General features: G+C 49.4%; 8 protein-coding genes across 8 annotated transcripts; 3 read left to right on the plus strand and 5 right to left on the minus strand.

Annotated features, from left to right (window-relative positions):
• Positions 1-4,295: 4,295 nt before the first annotated feature.
• N7443_006162 (uncharacterized protein) lies at positions 4,296-6,001 on the plus strand (the record flags this gene model as incomplete). The annotated part of the gene is made up of 4 exons (XM_056886218.1): positions 4,296-4,397; positions 4,449-4,519; positions 4,568-5,190; positions 5,241-6,001. 4 exons carry the CDS (start codon positions 4,296-4,298, stop codon positions 5,999-6,001), a joined length of 1,557 nt encoding a protein of 518 aa, XP_056741666.1.
• Positions 6,002-6,237: 236 nt separating this feature from the next.
• N7443_006163 (uncharacterized protein) lies at positions 6,238-8,466 on the minus strand (the record flags this gene model as incomplete). The annotated part of the gene is made up of 2 exons (XM_056886219.1): positions 6,238-6,714; positions 6,778-8,466. The coding sequence occupies 2 exons, from the start codon at positions 8,464-8,466 to the stop codon at positions 6,238-6,240; spliced, it is 2,166 nt and encodes a 721-aa protein (XP_056741667.1).
• A 369-nt stretch (positions 8,467-8,835) lies between these two features.
• Positions 8,836-10,624, minus strand: N7443_006164 (uncharacterized protein; the record flags this gene model as incomplete). Its single annotated transcript, XM_056886220.1, is given in 3 exon segments — positions 8,836-9,424; positions 9,478-9,767; positions 9,779-10,624. 3 exon segments carry the CDS (start codon positions 10,622-10,624, stop codon positions 8,836-8,838), a joined length of 1,725 nt encoding a protein of 574 aa, XP_056741668.1.
• Positions 10,625-12,185: 1,561 nt separating this feature from the next.
• N7443_006165 (uncharacterized protein) lies at positions 12,186-13,169 on the plus strand (the record flags this gene model as incomplete). Its single annotated transcript, XM_056886221.1, has 1 exon — positions 12,186-13,169. The coding sequence occupies one exon, from the start codon at positions 12,186-12,188 to the stop codon at positions 13,167-13,169; it is 984 nt and encodes a 327-aa protein (XP_056741669.1).
• Positions 13,170-13,350: 181 nt separating this feature from the next.
• N7443_006166 (putative C6 transcription factor) lies at positions 13,351-15,724 on the minus strand (the record flags this gene model as incomplete). The annotated part of the gene is made up of 6 exons (XM_056886222.1): positions 13,351-13,872; positions 13,920-14,833; positions 14,887-15,312; positions 15,398-15,446; positions 15,502-15,613; positions 15,666-15,724. The coding sequence occupies 6 exons, from the start codon at positions 15,722-15,724 to the stop codon at positions 13,351-13,353; spliced, it is 2,082 nt and encodes a 693-aa protein (XP_056741670.1).
• A 1,481-nt stretch (positions 15,725-17,205) lies between these two features.
• N7443_006167 (aromatic ring-hydroxylating oxygenase subunit alpha) lies at positions 17,206-18,504 on the minus strand (the record flags this gene model as incomplete). Its single annotated transcript, XM_056886223.1, has 1 exon — positions 17,206-18,504. The coding sequence occupies one exon, from the start codon at positions 18,502-18,504 to the stop codon at positions 17,206-17,208; it is 1,299 nt and encodes a 432-aa protein (XP_056741671.1).
• A 2,169-nt stretch (positions 18,505-20,673) lies between these two features.
• N7443_006168 (Zn(II)2Cys6 transcription factor) lies at positions 20,674-23,192 on the plus strand (the record flags this gene model as incomplete). The annotated part of the gene is made up of 6 exons (XM_056886224.1): positions 20,674-20,750; positions 20,828-21,184; positions 21,246-21,386; positions 21,445-21,655; positions 21,701-22,660; positions 22,716-23,192. 6 exons carry the CDS (start codon positions 20,674-20,676, stop codon positions 23,190-23,192), a joined length of 2,223 nt encoding a protein of 740 aa, XP_056741672.1.
• Positions 23,193-23,450: 258 nt separating this feature from the next.
• On the minus strand, positions 23,451-24,848 carry N7443_006169 (NAD(P)/FAD-dependent oxidoreductase; the record flags this gene model as incomplete). Its single annotated transcript, XM_056886225.1, has 2 exons — positions 23,451-23,688; positions 23,812-24,848. 2 exons carry the CDS (start codon positions 24,846-24,848, stop codon positions 23,451-23,453), a joined length of 1,275 nt encoding a protein of 424 aa, XP_056741673.1.
• Positions 24,849-25,156: the final 308 nt, after the last annotated feature.

Consider the following 25,156-nt stretch of genomic DNA (forward strand, 5'->3'; position numbering starts at 1 on the left):
AGGCTTTCAGACTATAGATTGACCGATTGCGTTATCTGATTCTATCTTTAGGCAATTCAATCGGGCTTGATACTAATGCAGGGAATGGTCGGCTTGATAAGCCCGTTCGGGTTAAGTCCGAGCCTAGTAGCTCGGCCACGCTCGAACGCGTGGAAAGACAGCTGGTTCAAAGAGTTCGAGAAGATAGAACTGAACTGCAAGAGAATCCAAATGCAGAAAAAGATAGACGCTCTATACAGCAGACCAGTCACCTGACCGGCCACGGACAAAGATCGTGATCATATTCAAGGGCTCGGTTCAAGGTCTGTGGCGTTGACACCAGTCCGTGCTATCTGATGCTACCTTCCGGCGGGGTCATCTCATTGTCCACCGGTCAGAACCCTGCATGCATGACTCGGGTGCCAGAGTCTTAGTGTCAGGGTGTCTGTACAAGATAGTATAGGGGAATCAAGTCCTGAAGCCGAAAAGAATACCTCATCACCAGACTCAGATCTCCGCCCGGATGGTGATCCACTGAACACAAGCAGACCTGTCTATGTGTGGTAACCTGAATTCCAAGCAGGGAGACCGGGTGGTATGGGAAAGGAACCATCATTTGCCCTAATAAGGCAGCCATTCTTGGTACCTGAGATGAAGGTGCGCGACATGGACTGAGCCTGGTGCCGGGTGGAACCGAAGAAGCCTGACTATAGATCAAGGATATATTCCAGCGTATTGTTGCACAACGTGAAGGAGAAGCTTGTTGTGGCTGGGCCGGTGATGGTTCACAGCGGAATTGAGTACGGTAACATGCAGTTGATCTGCGATGTACAGTATTTTCGGGCCTCAATCCCACCTGGGCATTTAATATGGGAGTTTGCCGTGGAAGACACGTATGTTGACATATTTGTCGTATGTATATGATGTCATGAAATGCGGCCTTGGGTTGACCAGCAAGGAAATAGGCGATGTTTTCTCTGAGTGAAATCTGGGTTTTTCGAACTCATCCCTCGTTGAAATTATCAGTGACATTCTACGCTATATGGACGGCGGTGAGGTGCCCCTAATCGAAAATATCTTCGGTACTGCTGGTCAAAAATGCACTGGAAGTGGACTGCTATCAATACACTTCGGCTTCGCGTGTCTGTCACCTTGATTGGGGAAGCGGTTTTTGCGCGCTGCCTGACCTCATTGAAGCCCGAACGTGTTCGTGCTAGTGGTGTGCTTCAAAGGCCTTCTCTTCATTAATTACAAAGAGACAAGCGGGTGCTTCTCAGTCATCTTGAGCAGGCATTCTATGCCTCGAAGGTCATCTCATTCACCCACGGATTCATCCTTATCCAGGCTGTTATTGTCTTCCCATCTCCTCCTCAGGGCACAAATCATTCTCGTGGAAAATATAATATCGAGCGCTTGTTGACTTAGGCCACCAAATTCTTCGGTTGGACACTCAACAAGCCTTCCATTGCTCTGATGTGGTGAGGAGGCTGCATCAGTCGCTCTATTTTTTTTTTTTTAAAAAAAAAAATCTACTCGACTTTCGTCGAGAGCCCTGACCTTGAAAGCTTTTTCTTCAGCGATTCCTTTCAAGAGGTCATTTTAAAGGCCCAGCTTGGATGAAGAAATCAGCCATGGTGCGCTATGAGGACTCTCTACTCCGGTTTTCAGTTCGCCCTTGAGCTTTTATGCTGGCTTTAGCTCGCATGATTTGCCTACCAACCTCTTCCAAACCCCGCGAGATTCCTTCGGTGCCCACACCTTCATTTCGAAGCCTAAATATTCGAGGGGACAGTGGACCGATGAGAAATGTGTTCGCGTCAATTGGACCGGACGTGGAGGGATAATCTCAGCATCGACTTATGATGCGTGGATGTTGTGTCCGTTTTCATTTTTGTGTGATGTCGTATTTTACTAAGCTTCCTTGGAGCTTGTTGAATATGCCGTAATTGTTTGTTTCGAGTAGAGCTATGTGTGATCTGTTTCACGAGGCGAGATGCCCCGTATTTCTATTGGGGTTTCCATCTTTAGGGCTCACATCAAGAACACCTGCAGGGGCGCAATTATCAAGCAGTTGATCCCACGGTAAAACCTAGTAGCCTCCTTGAAATTCTAGTCACTGTTTTTCGCAGCTCATAGAAATACCCATGACGCTGGGGCCAACAAAGTACCGAAAGCATATTCTCCAATCTGGAATCTTCGCTGGTGTTGATTGCCTGATCTTCTTAGCTTGGCTTATGTAATGCCGCCGGAACTGTAAAAAGCGAAATGTTCAAGACCAAGAAGTTTTGTCTGGCGTTCACACTTCGCCAATTTTGAGTGTCCCTTACAGAATGCAAAATATATTATAATATCTCCCTCCGTGTATTGTTGCTTATATTGACCTGGGAGGTGAGGAGGCCAGCCTAACTATATGGTTCAATAACTACGGAGTAGATACAAGTAATTCCCGACAGATAGCTCCACACACTTCCAGAGAATCCGACAAAAGACTGGTAGAGGCAAATGATGCCTCTGAATATATGTGTATTACGATGTTTTTGGCTTGGCTAGGCTGAGAGGAGTTAATTTCAAGAATCTACATTGATATTTCACCTCAAGAGAAATATACGATTCGTGGTAAGTAATATTCATGCGGCCATTTCAATGTTTTCGCTCCGAGGGTGTTGTGATTCCCACGAAGTTAAACATATATAAGGAGCGGAGTGTCATTGCATCCGCGCTGTTTGTGTCTGTTTAAGGCACATTTAGTTATTAATACTCGCTCCACCGTCAAAGCCAATGTTTTGTGGGTACCTAGCTGACTAGGACTCAGGACTCTGAGGTTATATAATATTTTTCACCGCGAAATAGTTCAAATCTTCCTATTATTATCAATTTTCATTCCGAGGTATAAACTTATTCTACAAAGTACAAGATAGCATATTCATTTTACAAGCCATCCCTATTCCCACTATCCTAACGTAGACTTGACTATGAGGCGCCATCGCTAGTGCACGAGCTATTGCTAGTGCTGGATTAAAAAAAACAATGCCTAAGATACGATTTGCCAACTGTAAGGAATAAGTTCTCCTCGTTCGCGGCGGGAGGCGATACCACAAGGGGCTTTGTGGCGCTAATTGCTTCCCTCGACGGGCCGCGGATTGTCCGAGCAAGAGACCGAATAACCGTCGTGCTTATCCCTTATTCGAACGCAAAGAAAGGTTATACGGAAGAACCTCAATGAGAGCGATACAAAACAAAAGACTCGATTGACGAATTGACTCAAGTGGTGAATTATCTCAGTCGGGAGTCTTCTCTACTCCAGATCTCGCGGGTATTTGTAGAAAGAAAGTGCGGGAATTGATTTGAATGAAACAACAGAAACATTATTCGAGGCTGAGATGACAGCTTGGACTCGGGTACTGAACGACCACCCGGACATATACATGGGAAGTGTATGGCTTCTCTTTCATCCCCTCTAGAAAAGCCACGCTGCCACCACGGCTATACTAAATCTACATTTTCACCTCGATCTCTTACTAGCGGACCCTAGGGATCTTCCAAAACCCGCTTCAAGGCTGCCCCAACTAGCCGAGTTCCACCCGTACTCCATACTCCGTACTTCTGCATCGTCCAGACCCAGTCGCGGCCCGAGTCCAACAAACCGTGCGAGCCAATGGTTCCACCACTGAGACTAGCACGCGAATTGATTTCCCTGTCCTGTTTCAATTTCCCTACCTGGATCGGACCGGCCGCCCCACCCGCCCATTCCTCGAATATTCCCCCCGAGCGCTGTACTGCGCTGTACAGGTGCGGGCGCAAAGTTTGGTTAGTGAAGAAGCGCCAAGGACGCCACATGTACAGAGAAACTCGTTGCTTCGCACCTGGAACGTTCAGGGCGCAAGCTATTTCTGCACGGACAGGGTTCAGCGAAGAGGGGCTGGGAAGCTATCAGCATTCCATGGTTCTGGGCGCAAAGTGGGCGCCTTGCCCCCAGGATCTCATCAGTGAAGATACGGGTTGGAGAACCGGAGCACCAAACTGCTTCAGGAAGGTCAATCTAGGGAACCACTATATTCGAAGGGAGTATCCGGGCCGGAGAAGAGTCCTAGCGCACGCTAGGACAGGTCCAAGACATGCTCTGAGACCGAGAGCTGCAAAGATCGACAAATTGGTCTGCGCACGATAGACTTCATCCGTCTCCACCGATGCCGGCGAGCAGTCCCGTGATTGGCCCCGAGGCCCAACTTTTGCGCAAGAACCCCCCTTAAACTTCCCGATCGTCCATTTTTTTCCTCTCTTTCGCATCTTCTCTTCGCTCCGACTATACATTCACTATGGCGGGAGATAAGGATATCGTCGCCCACGAGGTTGGCCTGGATGCAGGCGCGCAGGATGATCTCGACATGGAGCGCATGGGCAAGGTCCAAGAGTTTAAGGTGAGTTCCACATGCGGGGACTGACGGAGCAGCGCGTTGATCAGCTTCTAGAGAAACTTCAAATTCTACTCGATCTTCGGTTTGACTACCACGTTAATGGCCTCGTGGGAATCGATCCTACTGTGAGCTTCCTCGATTCCTCTCGTCGATCCCGACTGACTCCCCTATAGCACCGCTGCCTATGGCCTGACCGACGGTGGCCGCGCCGGCATGGTCTACGTTTATATCGCTTCCTTTGTGGGATTCTTCGCCTCGGTGGTGTCGATGGCGGAAATTTCTTCCATCTCGCCCACGAGCGGTGGTCAATATCACTGGGTTAGCGAGTTTGCCGCTCCCCGTTACCAGCGCTTCTTCAGCTATCTAACCGGATGGCTGTCCGTCTTGGGCTGGCAAGCGGCGTATGCCAGTATTTGCTTCCTATGCGGTACCCTGATCCAGGGCCTGCTCGTCTTCAACTACTCTGGTGACTCGGGCTATGTCTATGGCTTCGAGCGCTGGCACGGTACCCTGTTGACGATTGCTATTGCGGCCGTCGGAACCCTGGTGAACACCTACGGGGCTAAGTTCCTGCCTCCTCTGGAAGGTGTGATTTTGTTCCTTCACCTTGGCGGATTTGTTGCTGTCATGGCCGTCATCTGGGGAATGTCCTCTGGGACGCAGCAGGCGTCTGGGTATACTGTTTGGCAAGAATTCACCAACTCGGGCGGCTGGTCGAGTGTAGGTCTAGCCTGTCTGGTGGGCCAATTGACTCCTATCTTCTCCTGGACTGGCCCCGATGCCGCTACTCACATGGGTTAGTAAATCAGTGCCTTCGAAGTATCACAGTGCTAATATTCTCCTTAGCCGAGGAAGTGCAGAATGCTTCTTTCGTCGTGCCCTGGTGCATGGTTTCCACCGCATTAATCAACGGTGGTCTTGGTTTCATCATGCTGATCACCTTCCTCTACAACATGGGCAGCCTCGAGGCCGCTCTGGGCGCTAGCAGTGGCTTCCCCTTTCTCACAGCCGTTCAACATGCCACCGGTTCGGTGGGTGCCACTAACGGCGTGGCCGCAATCATCCTCATCATGGAAGTCTGCAGTGCCATTGGTATTCTCGCCACAGCGTCTCGACAAACATTCGCTTTCGCTCGTGACAATGCGCTTCCCTTCTCTCGCTCCTTGGCTCATGTCAACAAGCGCACTCAGATCCCCACCGTCTCCGTGCTGGTCTCGACTATCATCACCGTTCTACTTAGCTTGATCAACATCGGCTCCACTGCAGCCTTCAACGCGGTCGCTTCAGTCATGATTGCCGCTCTTTTCACTACCTATATCCTTTCTATTCTCGCATTCATTCGCGCCCGATTCCAACCGGGTGGTATTCCCCGGTCCCGCTTCTCCCTCGGCAAATTCGGTCTCGCCATCAACGTTTTCTCGGTCGCATATCTCTGCTTCGCCATTATTTTCACCTTCTTCCCTACTACCAACAACCCAACACTCGTCAGCATGAATTGGTCCATCCTTGTCTTTGGCGTTGTGGTCATCTTCGCCATTGTCCAATACTTGGTACACGGTCGCCGCATTTACGAAGCGCCCGTCACCCAGGTCCGCAAGGAACAGTGAAGATTCACTGTGATATGGGGATAGACTCTTCACTTGGCGATTTTGTTTGAACTTGGATTGCTAAGTGTTGCATGCGACTTGTGATATGGGCAGGTCCCTCCCTCATTGCCGCGTACATATCATATTTAATTAGCTTCTTGGATATACACCGTGGCCTTCTGCCCAAAAGAACCCGATACATAATACTCGTAACTGAGCTTCATCATCATCTTCATCGTCATCGTCAGACTCATAATCTAATTAAGGTAGTTAGTTGCCAAACTTAGGATATCATCTAGCCCTTCCGCATAATCAACTCCTAGCGGCGCGATGAAATCCACATTTGGCATCATGCCCGTTTCATCACCTGTCATTTCACTCCAATGTTCATGCCCGGTCGCTTTCCATGGTGGTCGACTTGGAAGCATCGGTCGGGCTGAACTTGCCTGATCCCGTTGATAAAATGTTCGAATAATACCTGCAATGTCCATGCCGTCGCGCGATGCGTCCACACCAAGCAACTGTGACCCGCGAAGTTCTGCGACCTGTTGCCTCTCTCTGTATCCTTTCTGCTCGGCGTCCAACATTGCTCTGAGGAGGGAGACACCGCGTCGAGCGATCATGTCGGACTCGCAGTGTGTAAGGATCTCAATTCCATCCTCAATGAGCTGCCGATGCTCGGCGGATTGGCGGTCTGGGCCGGGCTGATGGCACATTTCTAGACACAAAATGATCTTCTGATTGTTAGTTCACCGAAGATTATCCACCTGGTACTGATATATAGACTCATGACTTACGCTTGCAGTGACGCTGAACGCTTGATGAATCCACAACATCGGCCCACCATCTCGAGTAGCCTCTTTCTGCTCCTTGATGATTGTTCTTGAGGCCGCCACACACGTTTTGCGAGTGAATTCGAACATTGGGTTCACGAAGCTCAAGCTCAAGAACTTTCGGTGGATCATGATCACTTTGTGCGCAGAGCTGATGGCCAAGCTGCGTCGTGCCCATGGCACGTAGCACGGCCACGCTGGATCCAAATGTACATTCTGCAAGTAATATGGAAGATGCTGTGTTGCTAAAGTGCGCAGTCGTCGATCGTACTTCAGGACTTCTTCATATTTGGTGTACAAAGTGTTGCACGAGGTGACATCATCCTGGAGATCTGGCATCAGCGCTGCAATCTCGTAGAATAAACGCGAGTAGCTGGTCACGGTCGGATGATCCTCTGGAAGACTGCAAATATCATTGTTGCAGTTTTGCGGTTTCTTAGTATTGAACCCTAGCCGATGAATCAAATAGCTCTCGGTGAATGGAATTGAAAACCAATCTTGAATGCACAGCTGACACCAGATACGCCGGCCAACTTCTCGACCTACGACATCGGTCGCCCGAGCATCACTTTCTTCGCCAAGTTGATGAAGTCCAAGTCCTTGAGCTATGCGAACACCCGAGGCAAGGAGTACCGAGAATCCATTCGAATGGCCAAGCATGTGTGCGGATATAGTAAGAGTCGCTATTGCCTCGACAGAGTAGATAGAATGACACGCCATGTAATCGGCTTCATGCAAACAGGCGATCGAGGCCTTAAGCCAGCGCTTAGAGAGAGAGTTTCTTTCTCGTCCTCGGAATCCCCATGATTGTGCCATTGACGACGGTGCACTAGCCATGGACCCCGTGAGGACAGCGAACAGAAGGGATACCCATTGTAAATTGACGCAGGACCCATCGACGCGGCCATCTCCCTTCTCATAAAATTCGTTAAGCTCTTGCATGAAGGTCTTTGCGTGAAACGCCCCATGGTACCATAGCAAACATGTGCAGTGGTAATCTACCAATTGATAGACTTTTGCTTTCGTAGGCAGTAGGGCCTGAGAGAATGATCCTGCGGATATCCGCTGCGTGCGGATATCATCCCAGTCATCCTCCGCCGGGATATCACCGGGAGAATGGTCAATATTGTTTCTTTTTGCGATCTCATCATGATAAATGGGATCCTTGCGGCGACCCCAGGCTAGAAATTCAAGGATTGTCGCTGCATCTTCCACTTCATTCGGCGTATTCTCTGCCTCGGTATGTATCGTATGTACCGTGGGAGTCGAAGTAGGCGGAGTTCTCGGAGAGGCTTCGATTGGAACTGACTCGGCCGGCGAGAATGAATTGCTGTTGAGCTGCACTTGGGGCCTCGGTATGGTCGGACGTGATGCGGTCTCGGTAGCTTCTTTCAGCGCCGACTCAAGCTGATTGACCCGAGACTGAAGCCTCTCAATCACCTGTGGAGAATCTGCGCTCGACCGAAAAAAAATGTGCCGCTCATGTCCCTCGGACGCAGCAACACTGGGGTTCGGGGAAGCCCGCTCGCGCGGCCGAGTGCATGGGGTGCCTTTTCTGGCGCAGTTACGGCATGGAAGAATCTTGTCGCACTTGACTTTACGACGAGTACATTCCACGCAAGCCAAACGCTTTCGGTGAATGCCGCTGCTCATTTCGAGAGGATGAAGAGTGGAAGTGGAGGCATTTCATCTTACGTCTTATCTGCGGAGAAGACCGCGATTACGAATTCAACCTTATCTTTGGCAGCTTCTTGTCTCTTCATTTCATTACGCCGTGATTATGCCCAGCTAATATTGTCCTAGGAGGTCCAGTTATTGATGGTTAGCTACACAGACCATTTCCGGTCTTTTCTGTGATTCCCACTGTGATTCCCGAGAATCAGAGTCTTGAATTTCCTTATCTGGTGCCTCGGCCGAGGCCCCGAGCAAAGATGACTGAAAGGAAAGAAGGTCAAAATGAAGAGACAGAACATGACATGCATCTTTTTACAGATCTATAGGAAAATATATACCATATTATAATTAAGACCTTTTATCCTTGCTTTGCGCCACACTGCTATGACCCTCGTAGGATTCCCCGTTATGAGACTCAACTTGTCGCAGCTCTCCATCGGTATTCTGTATACCTCCAGATTCTGCGCCAACAGGTTGAATATTGCTCGTTGTTGGTTTCTCATCTAATGGGGCCAGCCCTCGATCCTTCACGAACAACGAGCCCAAAAAGCATGCACCAATCAGCGGGACTTGTATGATGAAAACCAGGTGGCTGGCAGACATGTATGCATCCAGCACAGATGTGGGAATAGAGTCATTGGAATCACGCAAGGAATATGGCGAGTCTGCGAGATCTGAATACTGTGTTGGGAGAGTCGACCGAAGTTGTGCCTGTAGCACGGCCGCCGAAATGGCGAGACCGCATGCACCGCCAGCACTGCGGTTGAAATTGCGATTTGAAATGATGACTGCGCGTCTGGATTTTGTTGAGTGCGCTTGCAAAGCCACTAGCATCGGTTGGAAGACACAGCCTACGCCGACGCCGGCAATAAGTAGGATAATGACGAGGACACCCGCATTGGTATCCCTCCCGAATATTAGCATGAGGCCTGCGCCGCTGCATATTCATTGTTAGTGTTCATCTTGATCAAGGGTATATAAATAACATACAGCGTCCACATTGCAAAACCAAACCGAATGACCTGTCCGTAGTTCTTAAATCGGGTGATGCAGAGACCGGAGAGTGCCGACATGATGGCCTGAATCCCGGCAAGAGAAGAAAAGATAGCGGCAGAGACAATAGCAGAGTACCGATGTGCATTTTGAAGGTAGAGAGGGATGTAATAGACCGTTGACTGGTACACAGCACCGAGAAGGAAACTCTGAACCAGCAAAATGACGATCGCAGGTCTGCCATAGACAGCAACTGTAGCCTTGTCAGCTAGGAGACCAATGAAGATCTGGTTTTTACATTACCTGGCATCATGGGGATCTTAGCAAACTTCCACTCAACAACAACAAATAAAATCAGCGATGAAGCGCCGATGGCAAGCATGCTGATCACCAGTGGTGAGCTCCAGGCAAAATATGCGCCGCCTCCAGAGATGGGAATCAGCAGGAAGATCGTTCCGATCGAAGACGTTAACACGCCCAGGTAATCGACTTTCTTCATTCCCTCTTTGAAGGTTATAGTCGGCTTTTTAGACGGCAAAAACCAAAATGCGACCAGTGCATTTAACACTCCAAGCGGTGCCAAAAGCCAAAACAGCCCTCTCCACGTCGATCGCAAGACAAAACCAGCTGCCAGGAAGGGGCCGGTGACACTACCCAGGCCGATCATACTCCCGATGATCCCCTGATATTTCCCTCTTTGTTCCAGGGTGACAACATCGGAAGTGATAATCATGGCAAGATTTGTGATCCCGCCGCTGCCGATTCCCGCGACTCCGCGGAAGACGTAGAACATGGTCGCGTTCATACTCAAGCCACAGACTAAATCCGCGATCGCGAGTAGTAGAATGGCTGAGATGAAGATAGTTTTGCGACCGAAGATATCTGACAACCTCCCATAGAGCATTGAGAAGGTCGTGTTGGCCAAAAGAGATGCGGTTCCAGCCCATGAGATGGTGTTGCGGGCATCCAGGTCGGCAGCGATGGTAGGCAGAGCGGTGGAAATACCATTTTGATCGATAAAAGAGATGAGTTGGGCGAGAGAAACAATACTCAAGCAGAGTATGAGCTGCTTTCGCGGCAGCAGGTTGGAGTGATCTTGAAGAGATTTTTCTCCCTTGGTGAGGGAGTCGCGATTGGGAGACATCCTACGGCTTGCCCGACTGGACGCGGTGTTGCGTTGATTGAAGATCAGTCCAGTGCCTCGGGGTCGCTAAAGCGAGTTGGATTGTAATTTCGCCTTCCAAGATCGGGAGCAGCTCTGGGATTCCAGGCGCGTTGGGACACTACCGCGGTGATTGGCGCCGTAGTGCGCCAATGCTGATATAAAAAGCAGTAGTTTAGTGACTAACCAGAAGACAGAATCCTACTTCTTCATACTCTGTCGACCAAAAACCTTTCCATGTTACTATTGACACACTAGAGCGCTAATCACCTTGCGCACGCATCGCTTCGCTGCAGCTGCGAGGCGGATCAAGTGTTTCTCCATATCCGCGTTTGCAACAACGCCATAGCTCCATCCTTTCTTCATCATGAAACGGACAGAAATCACAGAGCGGGATTGCCAGAATGGTGCCTTAGCACAACAATATCTGGAAGGTCAAGTCATCTCGAGTTGAAATTTAACATTGTTTTGTTCATCAATTGTTAGTGGATTGTTTACTTTCCATGGCACGCGACTAGCATAGCATGTACACCGTTTATACTCGCGTTCAACTATCTAAACGATTGCCTTATATTGATCGGTCAATAGATTAGGAACGCAGGTTTCACTGCTAGTGCCCTGTATCAGTCCAGCAATACGCGGGGTCTCAACCTGAAGAGTGGTATTCATCGAACACAATCAAACACAAGTATTGGTTACTAACCTTCCATCTAGGAGCCTTGTGAGACTTTAGTGCTTTCAGATGGGATACCGAGCGCTTACCGGAATGATATAAATATGTCGTGCCCTACGTTATCTGTCTTATCATTGGTTTGCTTGATTTTCTTCTGCTGTGACATACTCGACACCTATGATATATCGTCGCTGGGAAATTATATTGAAATAGCGTGAACCTTGTAACGCTTCATTGTACGTATGGATTCAAGGACTTTATGGGCGCCATTTGTAAAGCACTTGGTAAGAAAATGCTCAATAAACTACCTGCTCACATGCCATCAAATACCAAGGGGCCGGTCTCCCTACACGGACGAAATTATGTGATTAACTAGCGAGCTAATGTGCCCAGGACATAAAAATTGGAGATGGGTGTTTGAATGCTGATGAACATTTTAAGGTCCCTCCCAAGTGAGGTTAAGCGCTAAGCACACGGTCATGCCCGTTTGAGGTCTTTCGTATCTCGCAATGTATCTATTGAGCGAATAACTACGGCTCCTCCGAAGTTACGTGAATAATCATCAGGTTTCAGTTGCCTCTAATCTCTCTCTATCTTTCAATATGCACCCTCGCTGACTGCATGACTCCCTGCTCAATTTGATAGGTCGCCCGCACACCACCACCTCGGCCGAGCTTTTGAGGGGTCGGCCGAACTGGCAGATAAGTAAGGCGGGGCCATGCGTGTGTGGCCAAGCATCGGTCTAAAGAAACTTCCATTTATATATCTACGAAGCTTTGTCTCTAGAGGAAAGTTCATCCAACAACCTCGTCAAACCTTCTTTCTAGACACCTGGCAGGTCGGCCCTACAACCGAACGATATCCAACATTATGTCTCAGACCCGATATGTCAGCCGCGAGATTCCTCAAATCTCCTTGGTTAATTTTGAAAATCGCATCGACACAATCACGGCCGAGCTCATAAATGCTGCGGAGAAAGTCGGCTTCTTTACACTGATCGATCATGGTCTTTCGAAAGAAGACATCGAGACCATGTTCCAGACATCTAAAAACTTTTTCGACCTACCTGACGACGCCAAAGCGACCGTGCCGTGGAACTCAAACAACGTGGGATGGGAAAAGAACTCACAGATTCGACCATCTACTGGAAAGCCTGACAGCAAAGAATCTTACCAGCTGCAATTTGGCGAGAACATGAAGGGCCTCTGGGCTGGGGAGGATCAGCTAGCAGGGTTTCAAGCTACCTCCCTGGAGTTCATGCACCGGGTGCAGAAAATCTCAGAATGTCTAATGCGGTGCTTTGCGCGCGGCTTGGGCTTCCCCGATGACTTCTTCATCAAATGTCATGATGTTTCACGACCGGACTCGCAAACCACCATGCGGCTACTTCATTACTTTGCGCTGCCGGAGGAGGCCGATGGCAAAGTGTATCATCGCGCTGGGGCACATGCTGATTGGGACTTCCTGACTCTACTCTTTCAGAAAGAAGGACAGAGTGGGCTCGAGATCTGCCCTGGGCGCGAGGTGGTCACCGAGTTTGGGATTGGGGACGAGTGGACCAAGTTGGAGGCGAAGACGGGGGAGATCGTTTGTAATATTGGGGACTTACTCATGTCATGGTCGGACGATCGCTTCAAGTCCACTTTCCATCGCGTGAAGGCGCCGTGTGAGAATGGGGATTATTTTGGTGATCGGTATAGTATCGCCTACTTCAACCAGCCCTGCAAGGATGCCTTGATCCAGGGCCCGTTCAAGAAATACCCCATGGTCACCGGAGCTCAGTTCACGGAGAATGCGATGAAAAGAAACTTTGCTGCGTTGCAGGACAAGTTGAAGACGGTCGCTGCGGCATAATATTGGGGATTTGTTCGCGTGAGGGCCATCTGGGCGCTAGTTGTTAGAGCTTCAGTTCGATGTCGCGGCGGGCGAATGGCTTGAATTGCCTCCGAATAATAAGCGATATTGGGCTTTTTTTTTCTTTGGGACCTGAAAAGTCTCGTCAAGCGGGAATGAAGATGAATGAATCTGAATACTCTTATAAATTCCCAAAGTCCCACCAGGTGGAAAAGCCATCGCCATTGCCCGTAGCCGATTCCGACTCGGCGTAGCCAATGCTATCCATATCAACAAATTGAGTAGGATCAGTCCATAACCAAGGTGTGTTGGCCATAAGGCTGTCTGCAGGTGCCATGAGCTTTTCTCCCAATGCCGGGTTGGAATTTGCTGGCGAGACTGGCAAGGAAGACATGCGTGGTAGGTTTGGTGGCATGTGGGCAGCTGAGCCTCCATCGGCCGTGTTGACATTGACCTCTGGCGACATTGCAACAATGACTTCGAGTGTGGAGGTTAGATTCTCCGTCTCTTGCGGAAAGACTGCAGGGGTAAGCGAGGAGTGTAATAATCCAGAGGCTGATGTGTCTTGTGAATCTGGTGTACAGTTGATTTGGAGAATATCCCACATTAGGGGGATACTTAGATGAATCTTAGATGGTTCCCAGTCAAAGTCCACTTTCTCGGATCCGGATGCAATTCGCGTCATCTTATCAAGGGTTTTATCCTAGGGCCGTCAGTTTTGGTTATCTTCCAGTAGGGGAAATGACGTACCAGCGAGTCACAGGCGGGAGAAAAAGTGACGAAGCTTTTCAAGAATCGCCTGCACTTTGCAAAATCCGTTTTTGACTTGAATTTTAACCTCGGATCAGCGGCACAGCAGTAGTAGAGGTGTACTGTTGCTGCAATAGCCGCTGCATGTCCAAAGAATGGATCGATGAGTCGCATTTTCTTCTCAGTTACCATGTCGATCATACGAACGACCCAAGTAGCATGAAGAAGAACTAGCTCCGAAGATCGCCTCCAGAAGGTATTCGGGATCGTGAGGTTGTGATTGTATTGAGAAGCCACGATATAAAGGAAGGGATGGTTCATCACGGTCAATATGGAATGATAGGTGAATTGTAATTTGAGCCAGGGAGCCCAGTATTCTCTGTTCATTCTCAACTCATCCGCTCGACGCTCGTAGAATTTGACGAAGTCGTATCGGTGGCACATGGAGAGCTTATTCTCGATTTCCGTCAAATCGGACAGCACCATCGCATAAGTTGAATCGTGCCGCCACGGTTCCTTGAGCCTGCTCTGAGCGCAGTCGAAGACATACGATCTGACTCGGCTCCAGACCCATCCAAAGTGTAGTGCCAAGCTCCAAATGCCAGTGTCGGTTGGAAGGGAGCAGCCAATCTCATCAGTTGGGAGGGGTGGAGGCTTTGGCTCGGGGTTCTTCTGAAGATTTGGCTCATCACCGTTGGCTGTGTAAAATGAACGCAAAACATCTGCTGGAACGCTGAGAAAGCCATGTATTTGACCGTAGCACTGTTCAAGTGATTGGAGACTCCAAAAGAGCCTCTTCTTCCGTTCAATGGAGGGGCATTCTACGCCGTATGTTGAATTCAGGTCTAACATTGCAGAGCGACATAGTTGAAGTGCAAGGCCCAGGTGAAATCTTCCAAGGGGCACATTTCCGTCTATTATTGGTAAGTGATCTGTGTTCATCGTCATGCAAGAATCAGTGTCATACCTAGGAAAGAGGAGTATGAAAGAAGACAGAGACTTTCGATGGTCTCGAGCTCGACCGTGCCATTCGCAATGCGAAGCATGACTAGTGTCCGAGCAGTATCACCGTAATGTAACATTTCATCGCGTTCTTGCGAGAACCGTGACGTGAGTGTGAGAATACTGCAAACTAGTTCCTCGGATACATAGCTTGGATCCTTGAGTTCTTCTCGATCCAGACACCATATTGGTTGTCTATGACAGTATTGGAAGTAGAGGTCTACTGCATGCGATATTCGAGAGGCTGGGTTGACTTTCGAGTCGTCGAAGCCCATTCCAAGCAGGAAAGAATCACTGAAATTATTACCCATGTCGCCAGATGACGGACAGGAGGCCGTGGAATAAGTGGTGTCGGGGATGTCATTAGTAGGGGGATGGGTTTGCGGCTCTGCTGGTGGGAGATTTCTGAATAAGGGATCAGTCAGTTTGTGGAAGGAAAGATGTGTAGGGGGAATGGTTTCAAACTCACCCGTTACCACTCAAAATGAGATTCACTTTCTCCTCCAGGTATGCCAGCCGATCGGCCTAGCCAGGATATCAATACTGGGTGGCCCTCAAAAGCGAAGTTCAAGTATCTTACCGATGGACCACTACGAGAACCCCTTGGCACTGAGGTGTATAAACATGACTGGTTCAGTCTGAGACAACTTGAACAGGCTGGCTTCTCAGCTGGGCATCGAGTCTTCTTTCTCCTAGGTAATGTGAGATGGCGGATTTATCAAAGACACGAAGAGGGAAATTTACCTGCAATTGAGGCAGGCTTCATGCGAACGCAATCGTCCCCGATTGCTATCGCGCGGCATGGTATGACGTGTTGAAGGCCAGGGGCGGGGAAGGTCACTGCGGATAAGGCTAAGCAGAATTATAAAGGAATAAACAACCGTAGAGGCGCGATGTGACTGATCAGGCAAGAAAAGACCACAATGGACATGACCAGAGAGGGGGTGAAGAAACGATAAAAGAACAGGAACGGAGTTTGGGACGATGAGGGGGCGTGATTAAGAGCGGGGAAGTGCATTGGACAAACAAGTGGGCGTCACCCGCGGAGACGAAGAAGCCTGGACAGTCTAAGAAAGACTAGCTGTATTCTAGATCGTGCAGGGGCCTTAGTGTCCTGCACCATGACCATCCGTCAGAAGCAAGCAGACGGCCCGTGTGTTCACACTAGTCGATGTAACTTTAAACCCTTCTCAAAAAGGCAAAATTACCCAGCTTCAACCGTAAGTCGAACACCCTTTGAAAGCAATCTGAAACATCCCGGTCGCCGATCCATATTATGATCACCTTATCGCCCTATGATCTTGTAGTGCCTACGAAACGTCCGATCGAATAGGCGCGGCCGTTTAAACTTTGATATGACCATTCGACTGCCGCGCACTCGCTGACTTTAAATTTAACGAAAAGTTTCCCCAGCCTTATCTGCCGGTGGAACACGCATAGTACAGACTTGGCCTGAAAATAGATACACTTTCCAGGGCTAGGAGTGGCAAGTGGCTTGCACCCTCATTCCATATTGCTCCGTCTCCTCCGAAGTCTGACGGACAAACTTACGGACAACAGAAGAATAGGTCACATGGACATGAGCCACCTACAAGGAAGTTAACTAAGAGTGTCCACGAGACTGGTGATTGACGCTTATCGCCGTAATAGTCAGGTGGAATCGATGGGACCATGGACCAGAGCGACCGCGCAGGTTTGAGACATGCGATGACTGGAGCCACGTAGAGATCAAAAATTGGTGACTTGACTTAATAAAGTAGGAGACGGCGTGGACACCGCGAACTGTATGACAAGCGCAGGGCCATTTTTGAGGCGGCTGAGGATGATGGCCACGCAGATCCTCGTGCGGCCGAGGGCTATTGGACACCGGTACCAGACCCAGACCCAGACCCACACCGACTTATGATTCAATCGTGACGGATCTTAGGAACGACTCCAAACTAGCGATGTTCAGGCATGATCCAAGATGATCGATTCTGATGATAAGAAATAATAGGAGTTCTCTGAAAATCAGTCGAAGGATTCAAGAGACGATGCGCGGGGTCGAGTGGCGACCCTTGAATTGCCCATCTCATAGTTACGTCTTATCTTTCACTATCTTTCAACTCCAGACCTAACAACTTCTTTCTACTTGGTAGGGAAGCCAGTCCACTTGGAGTCAATTTGGAGAAAGATGAACACGTCATGGAAGTAGCTGGCATTATTCGTCACATGCTGGGAAATGAATCTAATTACAGAAAGATCTTCAGGCTTGAACGCGATCATAGAAATAAAGATGTCAAGATCAGCAAACCATGGTCTCGTTGGCTGACGTCCCGTTGTCGGTGACCGCTCCACAGGCTGTTCCTCCACAGCATCCACCGGGCTTTGAAGAGCAGTCACCGCTCTTGTTGGCCTGACTCTGGGCTTCAAGCTTAGTGCAAAAGTCAATGTCCTCCTGGGTGGTCAGGGCACCCTCGGGAACAGGCTGGCGAGACGGCCAGACCTCCTTTCCGGCAGCTACCTCGCGCGCGCGGTATTCAGTCAGAAGATCGCGAACCACGGACTGGAAATAGAGAGAGCCTTGCTCCATGTTTGCGGGGAGCTCGCCATGAGGTTTCAGAGCCTTCTGGTTCTCCGCGCAGAGATCCCTGTCCTCGGACATGACGCGCTTATAGACCTGGTTGATAAGCTCAAACTCCGTATCGCTAGAGTTTTTGTTGCGGTAAACCTCGTAGCGCGTGACACAGTGGGTGGGTGAAGTGGGCACAAAACGCTGCATGAAGAAAAAGTGCGGCGAGACGGTCATCGTGGCGTTGGGGAAGTAGTAGGTGCTGGCAATCTTGAGGTTGTTGACCACCTGCTCTGGTGTTGCGTTGGTGTAGTCGGCAGAACCCTCAACACCAAGATCGGCCAGGGATGGAACATCACGGGTGGTCTGCTGGGAGCTTTCGTTGTAGTTGTCGGCCAGAACCTTCCAGTTGAAGTTGCCCTCAGTTTCCCAAGTGTGATTGAACTCGTAGTCTTCCAAGTTAAAGTCTTGGAAGCGGGACTGCAGGTCAATGCCCTTGAAGTCGTCTTCCCATGAGATCTCTGGCTTGGGGGCACTGTCCAAGTTCACCCAGATAAAGCCGTTCGCGTCGATGTGGGAGTGGATGGGGAGAAGGCCATTCTTGTTCTTGTCAAAATCTTCTAAATCTTGGTATCCAGGTGCCTTGGCAAGCTTGCCGTTTAAGCCATAGGACCAGCCGTGATACTTGCAGGAGAAGATTCTTGAGGTGCCTTTTTCTTCGGTCACAACGGGGAAGGCACGGTGGCGACAGACGTTATGGAATGCGTTGATCTTGCCTTCGCGGTCGCGAACCAGAATGAAGCCGTATCCGGCAATGTCGTATCGGAGGTAGTCGCCCGTACTGGGAAGACGCAACTTGTGTGCGGTCAAGAGCCATTTGCGAGAGAAAATAGCACGTCGCTCAAGCTCAAACATCTCCTCGGAAGTATACCATGAGGCCGGAATAGCCTGCAGTGGGGAGCCTTCATTCTTAACAGCTTGAAGTCCTGCGGCTTCGCCGAAGCCCAGATAGCTCTTCAGCATCGCTGACATATTAAGTGGTGTTAGGTGGAGATGATTTCAATTTGGAGTCGATTTGGCGGAACTGATGATAGCTTCAAGTGGGCAAACAACATCATATATAATTTTCTTTCGGGATCATTATGATAGCACTCTGAATTCTCAGTGGGGTAGCATAGTATACATCCGGGGCTCAACAGACAAGGGCCGATCACAGGATCGGGAGATTGTTCTATTTCGGGCGCTAGCGGCTTCCAATCAGTGCAGGTAAGTGAAGAGCGGGGAGACATCCGTGGCCGTCACACCCGGCTTGGATGCCGCCACTCCGTTCTTATCGGCCTCCAATACTGTGGTATTCTTGCTCTTACCATAAAACAAAGATCGAGATACTTCTTCTGAGAATAGCTAGCCTGAAGGGTACTTTGAAGACCAACCAACGTGAATCAAGTTCTTCTATTCTTCACCTCAAGCAAAAAGGCCGCGATAACCTTTCCCTTGAACCTTCTCACACCCCCGATCTTCACGTCAGCTGGTACATTTGGACCTGGAAATCCCGATGACCAGCGGAATATAGTTTACAAAATTGATGGAAGCACTAGCTATTTTGAGCGAAAATTGTAAAAAATTAGTGGTGCACTGTCAGTTGAGATGTCCTGGTGCCGATGGTGTACCTAGTTCCAGATGCCCTCGCACTGCTGCGCTTTCTCCCAGCCAGTATATTTCCCTTGCAAGCCCAGACAGCTCATGGGATCACTTGTGGAGCACCGCTGATGACTGCCGACACCCGAACAACATTTGCCAGGGCACAACCTTATAAGGCACTGGGACTCTCGACCGTGAAAGCTTCCCTTTCGAGTTGAACCCCACGATCCACATGCATCTGCATGAATTTATGCAAGCTCAATCCCGATCACATGAGCATACTCCGGCTCGCTGAATACGGGGAACGACTTCACCAAATATCGCCATGGCTCCCAGCTATGACATTATCTTTGCGTGACTGGAGCTAAATCTCTTAAGTTCACCACCGTGCGGGCAGACGACGTCACTGCTTCTGCTACAAATGCCTGCTCTGTCAACTTATGGGTGCTAGGTCAACTGCAGGCGGTTGTGTCGACCATAAATAGTGGGACATGTTTGTGTTACCGGACACAATTGGTGAATCTCATGCCATCGGTAGGCCCGGGTCATGCATAACCAGCTTACTGCTTTAATCCTATTTTGCCAACCCTCGCAGACAAAGCACCTATCATTTGAAGTAATTTTGAATATGCAACAAACCCTTGAAAAGGACATGACAAATAGCATCGGATTACATTGCCCTGTGTGATCGTGTCTTAGAATGTGCTTACAACTTTTTCATTCACATCAACGTACAGTTCGTGTAGTCTACATGCCGTCGATCAGGAGAGTTACTTTAGACCGACACGACAGCCGAGCGGGATGACGATATATAGTTGTTCCTGTGAACTATTTGACTAGGTAGATGCGGCTGCAGGAAGCTACATAGGTGATTTCTCCTACAACTAGAGACCTAGTAAATTCTAGTTTTCCAATCGATTCCCGCAGTGTTTTGCACGCAGATGAAAGTTAGACATTGAGGATCATCGGCTTCCTCCAAGACGATTTTCATCACTACAAGGAAGATGAAACCAAACAATGCTTTCATGCTGTGTAGAGGAAGTGGACCGCGTAAATCCCCCAGGAAGTATATCCAAGTATCGGCTTTCGCTACCGGTTGCCGGCGGAGACGGGGAGTGGCTACCGAGTGTCAGATAGCTCCTAGCAAGGCTAAAAAAGGGACACATTCCCGCATCGGGTATCATAGTCCACTGCACGGACCTAAATTCTTATTCCAGCGAGTCATGAAGCTCCTCGTTATCGTTGTCCTCTGCTAGAGCTTTCCTAGACTATGTAGGCATTTACGAAAATCTTTTTTCTTTGCTCCCAATGCTTCCTTTGTGTTCCTATATGATACTTTTGTAATTGTGGACCTAAGGTGTCTTATCTCTGTTTTTCGGCCGGGCAAGGCTTTGCTGTTGTACCCCGCACAGCATGGTGGAGTCTGGACCCACGATGACGGGCGAACTCTGCCTGACCTAATCCGCAACGGCACGCGGAGTTTCTCCATTCCTTGCTGATTCAGCTCCGATCGAGCGTCATTCGATCTTCAATTCTCGTGTCGCGGTCCCATGCAGTGAGATGAGCTCCTCTAATGACAACTATACAATTCACAAGGTTTCTCTGAAGCGCACCCGTCAAGCGTGCGCTCCCTGTCGGTAGGTCCACTCTCAATTTGCCGCAGGGAACACGGCCGAGCGCAAAAAAGAGTTGGCTGACCATAGACTCCACATAGTCGCAAGAAGGCACGTTGCCCTGGTGAGAAGCCGGCGTGCTCGCTATGCCAGCGATTAGGACAGCACTGCGCGTACGGGTCTCAAGCTGCTGCAAAACAAGCGCGAGACAATCGCGCAACCTCGACTCACAGCCAAGATCTCAGTGCCGAGCCAGTCAATGAGGTGCGTAATGTGAACCGGGCCCAAATGACACATCTTTCGGCGTCTTGTATACTCAAATTGCAACTTCCCATTGACACATTGGTACGGTCATTTTCTGATATTTCTCGCCTTCAGACAGGAAACTTTGATGCTTCGAACTCGCGGCGACTGCAGCAGATTGAACAACAACTCAATGACATCTCGGGTCTTCTCCGGTTAGCTGCAATCTTTTATTGGAAGACGGAAATCACCTATTGACAATATTGCGTCCTTCAGAGATCGTCTTCCCCAGACTAAGCCGTCGACGGAGGCATTGAGCGGGTATTTGCCTGAATGTACCGATCAGTTCCAGCGAGAACACGAGGCTATCCCAGCCACCGCTGATCCTTCGACCGACGCCCAAAATGCCTCTTCTTGGTATGTCGAGACATCACACTGTATGTCGGATACAAATTTTCTGATTTACATCTACAAGCTCCCCTCTACCATCCTCCTTCGTCCAAGCCGAAGTCGAAACCTACTTGAGCTATTTCCATGACCGACCATACTGTGTATTCGACAAGAGTTGGCTGTTGAATAACGCATACTACCTGCCTTCGGATATCGCATACCCGTTAGTGGCCCTCACCTGTCGCCTTTCAATCGATTCACCTGGATTGGTAGGCCGTGAAAGGTCGACGGGCAAAGTATGCGCTGAGCGAGCTTGGAATTTGCTATCTTCTCTGTACCAGGATGGAAAAACAGGACTCTCCTTTCTTCAAGGAACCTTTCTGAATGCTCAATTAGATTTTGCTGATGGGAATGCACACCGTGGATGTGCGTCCGTGGCCATTGGCTTGCGAGTCATCCAGTTTCTTGGACTCAATCAGGACAGAAACCTCTCAGAAATGAGCAGATCCGAAGCTGAAGCAAGGCGGCGGATAACATGGGCTTTCTTCATGCTCGATCGGACCTACAACGCGTCGCGGAGTTATTCATTATGTCTTTCTGACAATCACTTCACCCTCCTCTTTCCGTCGTCGAGCATGGGGAGCTCGACAGTCCGAGCATCATTACACAAAAGATCGACCAAAGAAGGACATAAGGTTGATCAAGGCATTATGGCCTGCCTCGTTCAACTGTACGCCTTATGGGGCAAGGCCACAGAATGGGTCTTTGAGCCTTTCATGACAAGCCCTCTACCTCCATGGCAGACTGGATCCGCCCTCTCAATTTTGGAGTCCGAGTGGATGCACTTTGAGACACAGTTCGCGGATACACATCGCTACATGAATGTCGATTTCAAACGACGTGCTCGGGAAGAGCCACAGTCTCATCCTTATCTGTCGAGTTGGCTCTGCGTTCAATTCCTCTTCCATTCAATACAGTGTCTTTTGCATCACCCCTTTGTTACGATGATCAAACTCCGTCACATGAAAGGAAATTTCTCCGCAACCTTCTTGCAAAAGTCATTCGAGACTTCTTTGATTCACTCTCGGTGGATTGCGCGGTTTATTAAAGAAATGGCCGAGGTTGATATGCGACTTTGTGACCCTTTCTTTGGCTATTTGGCTGCGATAGCTGCTACGATCCAGCTTGAGCATACCGAGAACAAGAATCCAAGAATCGCTTTGCTCCTGAACGAGGAATATCGTATACTTGTTGGTTTTATGACTGAGCTCTCTTCTCACTGGGAGAGCATGAGAATACTGGTAATGACCAATAGCCCGGATGAGCGAAAGAAAGTTATTGACTTTTCATGCCTAGGTTAATAGGGTGAATGAACTAGCTGCACGGCATCAAAACTATGGGTCGTTGTTCTATAATCAGGACGGATTCTCCGGAGCCTTGTCTACTATGCCAACCCCGTCAAACCTACCGAGGATGTCCAGCGAGGATGAGTCTCTGATGTGGGATATTCTAGATCTCACCTCATCAAGCTTCACACAGCCAGCAAGTACTGCACGCTTGGCTCCTGGCAATGAAGAACCGATCACAAATGAGCCCGATTCCCCGGGACAGGATTCAGACGACGAAATACCCACGAAAGTCCAGGGACAAGGCTCAGATACTCCCAATTTTCTTGTTCAGAGTCATCATACTCTCATAGGAGAAGCATCTCACCCGGTAGAGGAGCCGTCATCAGATTGGCCATTTTCACAGCGCGTCAGCAATAACACTCTGGCAGCCGTTCCTGATATACCTGATTGGATGATCTTTGGAGACTTCACTGAGCATCTGTGAGGCCTTGAGGATATACTCCTCTACGACGTACTTCGATAAACTTTGTGAATTTGGACTTGAAGTAGCAGTGACATTGGATTGAAATTCTATCGACTGAAAAAGGCACCTGAGATGGTTGCCCTTGTATAAAAATGACTCGATTTCAATATTCATAAAGATAATTTGAGAAAACGAGTGCGCAATGAGATGATGTTCATGGTATCGTGTTATGTGCAGAGGGCTGAACGCTGGTGGACCATTTCCATCGTAGAAGCTTCCTTAGATCTTAGCCTGGCGAGCAGAAGCCGTCAACGCAGCATCAAAAGTCCCCTTCTCGCTGCCAGTCATTTCACGACGCTCGGGTCCACCGCGGCTCCCATCCCCAGTGAATATGTTACTTTGGAAGCGCTCTCGGAACTGAGTGGGGAACTTCCACTTGCTGAGCAACTTGTCGGAGAGGTTGCGCTCGAGGCATCCGACGGCATACTTGCCCAACACTGGCAGAAACTTGAATGCACTAAGGTGGTGTTGTTAGCTAGAGGGATTAGAAAGGGCTAATATACATTCACTTACTGTCCACTGCCTCCTGTGGCGATAAAGAGATTCTTGTGTTCAGGGTGGTAGTCCAAAATAAAGTCACCAGTGGGGGGTATCATTGTACCAGCAGATGCCGACACGCTCAAAGCCTCGGTTGGCAAACTGGGGGAAGATACTCTTCAGTCCGGATGTGAGTCTGGTCACGCCATCCTCCGGGATGAAGTTGGCACGCGACGCAGGCGGCTTGCTGGGTGGAGAGGAAATGTTTGACGAGTTGGAGTTGGTATAGCCGAAGCCGTGACAGGCAACTTTGAGGTATCCAGTGCCCTCGTGAGGAGGAAAACAGAAGAAGCCAGTGGAGAAGTTGAAATAGATGGGAATATCCCTTAGTTCCACGACTTCCTCGGGCGCCAGCTTCATATAGCCGACGATTTGACCAGCTGCAAGCATCGAGTTCCACGCAGGTACCAAGCTGGCTGTCCAGGCACCGGTAGCGACAACGAATCTGTCACCAGCAATTTCGACACCACTTGAAGTCTTGACAGAGGTGATCGATCCATCCGGGGCCTTCTCAAAGTCTACAACCTGGCCGTTGGGGCCAGTAATGAAGGACACGCCGGCGTGCACACATCGAGATGCGAGACGGGCAATAGCCTTGCCGGCATCAGCCCAGCCAGCAGCAGTATTATAGAAGCCATCAAATCCCGGAGAGGCGAGCTCTCCGGTCAATTGAGGAAATCTCTGCTTGGCCTCTGCAACAGTCTTCACGGCGGTCCATTCCTGGCCGATTTCAGTCAGGACGCGCTTAGTCTTTTCGCTGTACTCCTGCGCACGAAGCTGTATCGGCTCCTCTGGGGTCCCTTCCTGGCACACCCAGAAGCAGGGAGCAGAGTAGAATGCATCCGAGTAGTCGTCGGTCTTCCATAGATCGTATGCCTCCTTGGCTATATCGGCGTATACAGGATCACCATAGTCGAATCGAATTATACGAGAAATGTCGTTACTGGAGCCGTCTGAAACAGGAGGCATGGAACGGTCAAGAACAGTGACTGCATTGTAGCCCTCTTCCTTCAGTCGCAACGCAGTCGAGAGACCAAAAACACCAGCTCCGACGATGATAATGCGCTCGTTCTTGTCCATTGGGAAATGAAGATGAAAAAAAAACAAAAATTCATGGTCACTAATTTTTCAGCGGAGATTGCATTATATAGGCATTGGCATTGTATCCCACCCACCTTGCGCGGCCCGTCTTCCGTGTCGACATGCGATAACTTAAGAGGCGGGCCGTGCAGTAGTGAGCTGACGGTCCGTGAGACGGGCCGTCTCGTTTCGCTACCACCACGTAACGCCTAGTCCCCATGAACAACATAATTGACAAGCTCCATTTTTTACTTAGGTAGTAATCGTTTGATTTGGGTAACATTCAAATTAATTCGGTAGATACATTG

Source organism: Penicillium atrosanguineum (genome assembly GCF_028827265.1).
Source record: "Penicillium atrosanguineum strain IBT 20685 chromosome Unknown utg000004l_segment0_segment0, whole genome shotgun sequence".
Lineage (NCBI taxonomy): Eukaryota > Fungi > Ascomycota > Eurotiomycetes > Eurotiales > Aspergillaceae > Penicillium > Penicillium atrosanguineum.